The sequence below is a fragment of the Lolium rigidum genome, chromosome 6, assembly GCF_022539505.1.
Source record: "Lolium rigidum isolate FL_2022 chromosome 6, APGP_CSIRO_Lrig_0.1, whole genome shotgun sequence".
NCBI lineage: Eukaryota > Viridiplantae > Streptophyta > Magnoliopsida > Poales > Poaceae > Lolium > Lolium rigidum.
Genome location: NC_061513.1, coordinates 140,750,655 through 140,761,543, shown reverse-complemented (window position 1 = coordinate 140,761,543; position 10,889 = coordinate 140,750,655). Strand labels below are relative to the sequence as shown.

At 44.8% G+C, this 10,889-nt stretch overlaps 2 protein-coding genes across 2 annotated transcripts; one reads left to right on the top strand and one right to left on the bottom strand.

The window, feature by feature from the left end:
- Positions 1-527: 527 nt before the first annotated feature.
- On the top strand, positions 528-2,244 carry LOC124662940 (30S ribosomal protein S20, chloroplastic-like). Its single transcript, XM_047200716.1, has 3 exons — positions 528-719; positions 802-983; positions 1,673-2,244. Exons 1-3 carry the CDS (start codon positions 575-577, stop codon positions 1,910-1,912), a joined length of 567 nt encoding a protein of 188 aa, XP_047056672.1. The 5' UTR covers positions 528-574; the 3' UTR covers positions 1,913-2,244.
- A 5,053-nt stretch (positions 2,245-7,297) lies between these two features.
- Positions 7,298-10,241, bottom strand: LOC124659451 (transcription factor-like protein DPB). Its single transcript, XM_047197327.1, has 9 exons — positions 10,138-10,241; positions 9,932-10,044; positions 9,100-9,143; positions 8,655-8,708; positions 8,423-8,563; positions 8,267-8,335; positions 8,081-8,176; positions 7,638-7,708; positions 7,298-7,548 (listed from the first exon to the last, which is right to left on the bottom strand). The coding sequence occupies exons 1-9, from the start codon at positions 10,239-10,241 to the stop codon at positions 7,467-7,469; spliced, it is 774 nt and encodes a 257-aa protein (XP_047053283.1). The 3' UTR covers positions 7,298-7,466.
- Between the last annotated feature and the right edge of the window lie 648 nt (positions 10,242-10,889).

The following is a 10,889-nucleotide window of genomic DNA, read 5'->3' as shown; positions in this document are numbered from 1 at the left end:
ACGTGCTAGATTGCTAACGCCGAAACGCCATCCCAGTGTTCATAAACAAAACCAAGTTGTATAAACAGTCTCATAAGTCATAACTCGGAACTCGTCATGGTGTGGAGTTTGCGGAGATATAATTTCCGCCTCCAAACTCCTTAGGTTGTTTGCCACGGTTGCCTGGCCTATCACGGGCCCACCTCGGCAAGCGCCTAAACATGTCGTGCCTGGGCCGCGATCTAGAGCTCGCCTTGTGCCGGCATAACACAGCCCATTTAGCTTTTTCTATATTTTCTTGATTTTTTCCATTTCGCGGAAAAACAGTTGAAATGCCTACACGGTCCAGCCCATTTTAATTTTTAAGCATACCCGGCCCGTTTAATGACCGGGCCATACCTGTGCCCTTTTCAGAACACCCATCTAAATACGGGCCTCCATGGGCCATGCCGTACCAGGCCCGTTTAAGTGAGTGTCGTGCCGTGCTGGGCCTGGGTTGTCCCACCAGCCGGGTGAAGCAATCTACATCCCCGGATAAGATAACACACAGGCACGGACACGGGCAGCAGCTCGAACTCCATCCTGGTCTCCAGCCATGGCCACCGCCACCTCCCCGCTCCTCTCCCTCTCTTCCCTCTCCGCCTCCCTCCCTTCCCCCGTCCGGGCGCCCGCCTCCCTCTCCCTCCGCGCCCTCGCCCCGCAGGCCCGTCTTTCGACCTCCTACGCCGCCTTCCCCATCGGTACAGCACCTCTCTTCTCCCGCTCGAGTTTTCTCAAGAAAGTTTCCGTTTATCCGTCATTGACTGGCAATGCCTTGGCCAGGTGGGTTCGGGACCTCGGCGTCTACGGGGAGGTGGAGGAGGAGGGGGCTTGAGGTGGTGTGCGCCGAGCCGCCCAAGACCGGAAGGCAGCCGGACTCGGTCAAGAAGAGGGAGCGCCAGAATGACGCGCACCGCATCCGCAACCATGCCCGCAAGGCCGAGATGCGCACCCGGATGAAGAAGGTATACAATAATGCCTAAGCCCTAATGGCGGGTGCATCCCTTTCTCCCTGTTTAAAGATTTTGGCACTGAAACTATTTGCACCATGAGGTGAAAATGGGGAATCGTTTCTTTCGGATAAACACATGTTGCTTAAAGTTCTGCCACTAGAGACTATTGACATTCTGCGGTGAATATGGGGAATCGTTTACTGGAGATAAACACATTTCGACTTGTATGGGGAGCCTATAAGCTGCAAATTATTGGAGTTTAGGAGTCTGTACAATGTGTGTAGATTTCTGCCCACAAACATTTCTTGCATTCTAATACATATTATTGTCAGTTTAGATGGTTTTGATGTAATGTTAAGCTAAAATGGACTGAAATAGGTTGTAAAAAGCACCTGGTCAATAGGATATCACAGGTGGATTTACGCATGTATTATTGCCCAGTTGCCCACGAAACAGCCGAAAAGGGAGAAAAAGTAACAGGCCACCAAATATAATTTCCTTAGTATATCCCATTCATGTAAATTGTACTTGTTCCATGTTATTTATGTGAATCTGAGGGCATGTAAAATACTGGTTATGGGTACGAGGACTGTTTTGTCTGTACAAACATTTAATAGTACTCCGTATTCTTCATGCAGGAATTAATAAGTTAAGCTTTTTTTATTTGAAACCATATGTCATAAGTTTTTGCTATTTGATAGGTTTTCAGAGCCCTTGAGAAGCTCAGGAAGAAGGCTGACGCCCAACCTGAAGAAATCATTGAAATAGAGAAACTGATTTCCGAGGCATACAAAGCCATCGACAAGACAGTGAAGGTTGGTGCCATGCACAGGAATACTGGAGACCATCGCAAGTCCAGGCTGGCAAGGAGGAAGAAGGCGATCGAGATACTCCGTGGTTGGTATGTTCCAAATGCTGAACCTGCTGCTACTGCTGCCTAGTTTCTGGGAGAATCATCATCACGAATTTTCAGCAGCTTTGTTTTCGTCACGTCTTCCAATTTTTTGGACAGCATATATTATGGACCGAACTAAATAGCTTCCTGAGTTTTCTCCATGTCAAGCATGCTGTTTATATCTTTTGGTACTGTCTACTGTGTTTATGTGCTTGCTATGCACTAGAAGCCTTGACAAAATTTGGCTTTCTTATCTTACATTCCTGTTGTTGACTTGTTCACATCAGTGTTGTAAACCTTTAAACTGAAATGTACCTGTTGTATGGTGTGTACAAATATCTTCAGCTAGAGTATGATCAGTACAAATGTTTTCTCTTATTGATGTCTTGCATCTCTCACGGCTATTTTAGTTGTTACTAAAATACGACCCTGGAGAGGACTATTATTACCCTGGAAAGGACATATTTCTTCATGTAGGATGTATTGCTGCAGGCCTGATACTACAAATCTTTATCAATGTGATACTAGAGGGACAAACTACTCCGTATTTGTTTTAGATACAGGGCATTGTAGATTGTTTCAGCCTGGTTCTTTCTTTATCATTTTAAATATCCACAAAAGATTGCTTGTCAGCAATTGGCATTTGGGACGTCTCTTAACTGCAGCTACCTGAGGTTTAGGCACACCTGCACTAAGTGCAAACACATCCACGTTCAGGATAATAACAGGCAGAATGTTGCAATAAGATGGAAGGGTTAAGCCTTTCTATAAGTGAGTTCTTTGGATCCAGTCCCTGCAGAAGTTGGCAAGTTTTGTCCTTCGTACCTAGAGCTGGCGAAGAACCGTTTTATAGCCAGAAACGCCAAGAACTGGGAGTTCTTCAAACTGCAGCCATTTGACATCAATTGATCTGGGTCAAAACGGACTAGGGGTGATGCTTCCGAGCTCGATAGCAATCCTGTCCACCGCTATACGGCCGATAAGCCTATCGAGGAAGAACACGGGTACCGGCAACCTGATCAGCCTGGCCAGACTCATGCTGCAGGAGAACCTTCCCACGGGAGCCTTTTCTGCAGAGAGTGTTCCTTGAAATGATCATTGGGAAGGCTCCAACTGACGAGATGTTCAGAGATGGCCTGAGCTTGCTTCGGTTTGCGGCGTCAGCCTTACCAGGTAACATCTTGCGGGCCGCCAACCCGGTTCTCCTCTTGCTTATCCTCCGTCGTATGGATCGGTTTCTCCGCCTCGGAGTTGGGTTGAGGTCGTGGACCACTCAGCGGTGGCGCCAAGACCCTCTCCAACGAGTTGCGAGCAGTTCAAGATCAACGTCACTCGGACTCTCTCTTTCGGTCTCGGGTTGCCTTGATGCGCATGGAGCTCCTTCAGCTAGTTGATGTCCGTGTCGAGGAGGCGTCTCGCCCACTTCGTGAAGAGGTGGCAGCTCTCAAGCTGTTGATGGCGTGTGCTCGGTGTTTCGTGGAGCCGATCGAGGCATGTCCTTCGTTGGTTTGGGACTCGCCAAAGCGCGAGGCTTCGATCGCGCTTGACTCCCTCGCGAGCGAGAAGTCGGTGGTTGAGGAAGAGCACCTCCACGGTTGTTTCTCTCCTCGTGGCCCATCATCGCTCCCTCACGAGTCGGCTGCCTCTGAGTGCTAGGGCATGGACATGATTGCGGCTCAGTCGATTGGCCTTGAGTTGAGTGATGTTGCTGACACACCTGTCTCTCTCTCGCATGAGTCCGGCGAACAGGTGGTTGCTAAGTCGGAGTGTTGACACCGTGCTCGCATCCTCTCCACCGTAGCGGGAGCCTTGCCGGCCGCCGCCCTCTGTTGTGTTGGATGACTCTAAGTGCGAGGACATAGACGAGTTCTTGGCTCCGGTGTTGCAAATCACCGAAGAGCTACATGAGTTGCGTGGGGATTCTCCCGGGGCGTTTCCGTCGGCGTTGTGCTCTTTTGAGACCATGGAGGTGGCCACAACACCCTCTCCATCGTAGTCGGAGCCTTGCCAATCCCTCGCCTCTTTGGACCATGGAGCAGTGCTGGTTCCTAGCTCAGATGCTCTTTTTGCAAAGGAGCTTTGTGGTTTGCTCGCTAGTTTGGAAGCGGCTAGCCCTGCTGGAATTTGGATTTATTTTATCGATGCAAATTAGATTTGGATAGGGATATGGCAGGGAAATTGCCTGCGTCTTGGCAGGTAAAGCGAGGACATGATCAAGAAGGTGGAGAAGTCTCTTAAGAAGGTATCTATCAGAAGGATAAGGAGGAGAGCCATAACAAGAGAAGTTTGAGAAACTATTTAAGTGATGGAATCGTTTTGGGTTGTCATATCCTTTTAGTGGGTCTTTTTTGCGATGTTGTGCTTTTTGGTTGTCGGTTCTAGTTGGTTCTCTTGTGGGTATGCTCTTGGTGTGGGTTTGGCCCTATTGTTGTAGGTTTTCGTTCCTAAAAACTGAGCAATTTCTTCTTAATTAATAGATGAGGCAAAGATTTTGCCTCCGTTTCAAAAAAAAAAACTATCGGGCGGGATGAGCATTGACAAGGTCATTAGGCTTGAGTTGCGACCCGTCAGAGACACTTTTTCTATGCCTCAACTACTATCTCCATTGGGAATGGCAAGATTGCTAGTTTTTTGACTCACCTTGGCTCAATAGCACGAAGCCCAAAGACATATCTCCTCTAATTTATGAAGCTTCTACAAGAAAGAGATGGAAGGTCAACCAAGCGTTGTTGGGCCATGCTTGGGTTAAAAAAATCAAGATGGACACAAACCTCACCATCCAACATTTACATGAGTACATCCGGCTATGGACACTTCTTCGACGCATTCATCTCAATGAACTTCTTGAAGACACAATCACGTGGAACACCACCGACAATGGAGAGTACTCCTCGGCCGCGGCCTACAAAGCATAATTCTTCGGCGTCTTGACTACCAACATGACTAGGCTTGTGTGGAAGGCTTGGGCCCCCCTGAAGATCAAGTTCTTCGTTTGGTTGGCTCTCCATAATAGGATTTGGACGGCGGACCGTCTTGCGAGGAGGGGTAGAACCAATTGTGAGTTGCCCGCTTTGCAACCAAACTCAAGAAACGGCGGCCCATCTTTTTCCCATTGCAGCTACACCAAGCGCTTTTGGGAAATGGTGAAAAGTTGGATTGTCATACCTTCCATTCACATCCATGAGTGGACGGACGATCTCTCCCTCGAGGGTTGGTGGTCCAAGATGTTGAATGAGGCTTCGGACAACTGTAAGGCGTTGGCTTCCCTAACCATGCTTCTTAGTTGGACCATTTGGAAGGAACGGAATGCTAGAGTTTTCAACCACAAGTCCACCAACTACCACCCTCCTCAACATCATCAAATCCAAAGTGAAGCTTTGGGTTGCCGCGGGTGCGAAGTGTTTGAGCTTTGTATTAACGGGAGAGTAATTCCTTAGTTTCCTGTCTTTTGTTTTTCTTGGTGGATCTTGGTCTTGTCTAAACTTTTCCCCTTAATTAATGAATAGTGACAAATCTTTTGCCACTTGTTTCAAAAAAAAAAGTCTTACACACACAAGGGCCACCGCCCAGATCAGAATGAAAAAGGTTCATACATGGACACGCCGTCCTCATACCAAGCGCCCCAACGACTCGGTAACACACACACGATAACAGCAGGAAGAGGGAGGTCAGCTGCGGTCCGAGGACGGGCGTCACGAGTAATGCTACAGGTACGGACAGATTTTACAGAAATTACTTAGGCTAGTCATAGTGTTAGTATCATAGCTAGTATCATGTGCATTGATCCCACAAAAATACTGATGTGACAGCTAATTAAGGAGGAGAGAGGAGATTAGAGTAACATAGGTAGATACTGTATCATAGCGCATGTCACAAGAAAAGTTAATGGCAAACAAATCTTGTGCACAAATTTACATTGAGATTCTAAAAAGCAATAAATATAGCATGACTATGATACTACTTCATGATACTAACCACTATAGAGATAGTATCATATACAAGTATCATATGCATGATACTACTACATAATACTTACCACTATGACCAGCCTTATAGACATGAGTGGAAGTGCAAACCGTTCCCCGGATAAAATTTCAACCAACCACGTCCATCCGTAGAGTTTCCGTAAGCCATGCAGCCCGTAAGTCTAGGATTATTGCGGCGTCACCGTCTTCATGCGTCTGCCCCTAGGGACGGGCGTGTACAGCGTAGACGCCGGTGTCGCCACCTCTGCCTCCGGCTGCTGCCACTCCACCTCTGCCTCCGCATCCACGCCATCGCCACCGTCCTCCAGCTCGTCAGAGACACTTGCCTTAGTAAGTTTCACTGAGGCAGAACAATAGGCCCGAAGAAATGCCATGCGCAAGCTTGTGTTCGGACAGTGATAGAGCGATCTTTTTCAGCGGTAACAAAACTTCCATAAAGCAGAGCAAGTTGCTATCGCTGGCTATAAGAACACGCACAAAAACTGGAGCATCGCCTGGTCAAATGGCTTGGGGCTCGTGTACCAGCTTTGCACTCTGCGTTGCAAGAGTGACCACCAGACCAAAACAAAAAAGCAAGAAAGATGAAAATTTTAGCGAACCAAAAGATTTAACCTCAGAATATGATGCCACTCGGAGTGCACACTTGAAAAGATTTACATACTTCCGGCGTCCAATTAGTACCCGAAATCGTGAACCACTTGCAACACTGATATAAACCAGATGAAGCTTTCTTCGTCAACGACTTCGATATGATAATACTTCCAAGTTCCAAGGAACTATCATCATCCATGCTAATCAAATAAAGTTAAAGAGGACAATGAAATCGTTGACTACTTAAATAAATAAAGTAAAGATAATATGAGCAGTACTGTTTATCCGTTCGCCCCTCACACATATATATACAAAAAACAGTTCATGAAGCTCACGTACCAAATATTTCATGGATGCAGGACTTCATCCTACCAAGTAATGCATCTTGACAAAAGGCATTTCTTTCAGCTCCCATAATTGTCTGGTGAGCTAGATCGAAGAAGGAAGTACAGAATGGCGATAATCTTTTCCATCTCCTTTTTGGGGAATGGGCACTGTGTTAATGCTTCAAGATGATACAACATCACCCTACTTCTACAACAACATGACATCAAGAGACTCTCAAGGTCTCGAGGAAGCACACATGAAAATCTTCCTACTGATTTACCTAAATAGAAAGGGGAAGGTTGAAGCAATGGCCATGCCTTCATGAGACTGATCATGGAAGCCACGCTGAAATGAGCACCCAGCATCACTCACACATTAACTCTTGCTAGAAAAATAAATGACTTGACAAGGAAAAGAATATCAGGATAATTAACGCAGCCTGTGTGCAAGCTTCAGAACCAAAGCCGTTATCAACGTTTACACATAGCAGCACATATAAGAATCATCTACCGTAGACCTAATAACCTGCTAGGCATAAAAAGGAGACAAAATTGCAGGTTAAAATCTCAAGCCTGAGAGATTGCCCTATAAACTAGGTCAAGTTTTCATAAGAGTATATAGCTATACATAGCTGTGCAAAAGAATCTGGCTGTGCCAGTTCTGACATGTCACTTGATTTATCAGATTCTTGAATCTCTAATGAGAGGTGCATGACAGTTCTTTCTTACGCCTGACCCCTTCAAGGATTGAGAGATCATCATGCAATGTGAATGGTGCACTGAAAACAGAGTTGCAGACTTTAGGTTAGGAGCTAGACCTGCTAATCTGGAGAGAAGTATGAAAAAATAGTAGTTAACAGGGACATACCCATTGAATTCGAAACGGACAAACTTCGAGTCTTCTGAAATCTCAATTTCCACCGTTGCTTTCAGAGATGTCTGTTTAAAGATAAATGACATCAATTTCACTTGTACAAATTTCTTTTGCTTGTCTCTTTCTGTAAGACGGCATTTTAATGCCATTACATATCTAACTGAAAGACACTCCAAGCATGGCATAGGAATGCTACACTATCTAAAGTAGTCACTACTCACTAGTACTTAAAGTAATCCACATTGCTATGTTAGCTTGGAAGTTATAAACATGGGAATGCTGGTTGATTAACAAAATCAATATCTAAAACAAGCCATCTGAGACAACCCAAATTAATCAAGCGTACAAGGGCAATAAAATACAGCCAAATGTTACAGCTTAGTTGCAGTAATTGGGTTAAGCACTCTCCCATGGTTGCAGAGTAAGGAAAAAAATACCTTGACCAATACGAAAGGAAGGCGGATGCCATTAGCATTCTCTGCTGAGCGCTGCAGTGTCTGATTACGCGACTTGATATGTTGGAGGTCATCAAACTTCAAATGAATAAGAAAGAGTCTTCAGGCCATAACAGGCAAGTACAGAAAACCAAAGAAAACTTGCTGGATAACTGCAACACACTTTACCTGTTTTTCAATTTCCTGGAGGAGTCTCTTCTTGTTCCTAATCTTATTTATGAGTTCTCTGCGAACTTCCTTTGAAACAGAATATGGTAGCACTTAATTCATAATCACATAAAGGGTAATGCTCATCTGACCTGCAAATTAAGCACAACTACTGACCTCCAGCTTCTTCATCTTCTCGATTCTGTAATTCGAAAGGCCCATCCACTTTATCTCCTTTTTTTCTTTGGCAATAACTCGAAGTGCAATGAGAACATTGAAAGCATCATACACTCTCCTCCTAATATTTTTCTCATCAAACTATAAAGACAAGCATATTCTCGTTTAGCACGAAAGTTTTTTCAAAGGGGAAGAAAGAGGTCCATATTAATACAAAATAAGAGGAACAAACCCCTTGACCGATATGTTCCATGGACTTCAGCTCAGAATAAATTTCATCTGCAACCTGTAATAGATGTAGCTGTTGAGGTAGATGAAAGCCCAAGGGGGGAGAAAAAAAATCTCTTCTTAAACATTAATCTTTGGAAGGTGTGTTATGTATCATCAAAAAATACCATGACAGCAATGTAATGGAAGTACTTTCTTTTGTGGCTTTCAGTATTTAAATGGCAGGATGATTACTATTTTGCTCTTTGCGCCTCATAAGCTCAGGAAAGCTCTCCTGAGCTTATATGGCCTCAGTATGGAGTTCATTTCCATCTTGGCTGAACGATTACAGGTTATACGAAGGAATCCAGAGCACAATGACAGGAGATAAGACTCCATTAATATTAACATGGCACTAGAAAGTGATTTATTATGGCCAAACAGTGAAGTATACATAGGTTGGAGGATACCTCATTGTATGTTGTTCTTCCTTTGGCTTCAACTTTTTCACAAACTGCAAAATCAAGCCAAACAATCATTATACCAAAGTACACAGGTGTATGTTTCTGACTAAATCACAGTACCAGGTTAGCAACTTTTTACATTCATGACAGAAATACATCGTCTTGCAACAAAAGATGACAGAGAGCATCCCGAACAAGGATATAGCATACATGTATGACCTCACAAACTTTCTATCAACACAACTTCCTCTGACCTATCACTGGAGTGAACTAAAGTAACCGTAATGAGCGGTGAACACTGAGATATGCTTGTACATCATATGTAACAATCATTGCCTATATCACCCAACATACCATGCTATATATGCCAACATGGCATCAAGCTAAGTAACGATGTTTTACTGAAAATCTGACATAAATTTCCCGAGTTTCAGACCAAATCCTCAGGGAGCCCCCAACCCACCTATAACTAAGTTGTGAATCCCTCAGGCATCCCCTGCACCTTCTAACCTAAATTGGACTCTCTAGTCTCTACAATTAAAATTGGAGTTAATTGATGGTAAGCACAGAAATATTAGCATGGAAAATCCCTCAACACATTGGAAACTCAACGAAGTTGCCAACCTAATACAGCATAGCCAGAGCAAAAGCACTGTTCACCAAGACTGAAGACGCACTCACAAACATCCTCTATGAAGAACATCAAGCTACAGATCAAATCCAGAAATGGTTCCTTCCAGAAACAGTTTCCACCAACAGCCGAGCGAGATGTGCACGATGAACCACGCCCGTTAATTAGTAAATATACGCGACCTATAATCATGGCGCGTCATCTGACCTATCTTGCTGTACTCGCGAAGCCCCCAACCGGTGATCCTCGATGCCCCACCCTTGTCCTTCCTATCCTTATTCTTCTCGCACTCATCCTTCCTTGGGGCCGCATTGCCGCCGCTGCATCAAGAAACCCAAAAAGATCCCCTCGCCTAAAGCCTTGATACAAGGAATTGATCGAGGAATCGGAACCAAGGAGGGCATATTGGTTACCGTTCGGGAAGCGGAGGGAGACTGGAAGCTTCGAGAATGTGCACGACGGCCAGGTCCAGTGCGGCGGGACCAGCCGGAGAAGCATCGCCGCTGGGAGGCGCCATTGCGGCTCGAGCTGCTGTTTGGGCTGCCCGGGGAGAGAGACAGAGAGGGGAGAGAGAGAGAGAGAGAGTAAAGTTGCTTTCCCTGTTTTATTTTATACCAGAGTAAAAGGGCATTCTTACGGTACTTCAAGGAGGAAGGAAGGGGAGAGGACAGGTCATGAAAAATAATGTAATTGCCGTTCGATTCGCACCGTTACTAGTTTGTAGGCAGTCAAATCCTTTAGTACCATATACTCTGTGGTAATTCATTATTACTACCATTACTATTATACTACTGTATACATAACGAATGTTCAGCTTTTTCAGATTATAAGCATTTCGCGGACACCTTATGAAACGCCGTTTCCATAGTGTTTATGGCCTTTCTTTGATTCGCAGGTTTACAAAACATAGAAGAAAAAAACAAGATTGCAGATAATACATAGGAACTCAATAGCCATATGAGCTTCCAAGAGATTAACCTCAAAAGAAATTGAGCAGGAAGCAGCACATGGGAGAAAATCATAAAATCCATAATACTACTAATTAGGTAATTCCTTAGAAATTATCCAAAGGGTTTGAAATCCCACAAAAATCCTTTGAATGCAACAGGCCCTTAAAATATGCACACAAACAATATGGAAAACATAGACTCCGCGCGCCCTAAAA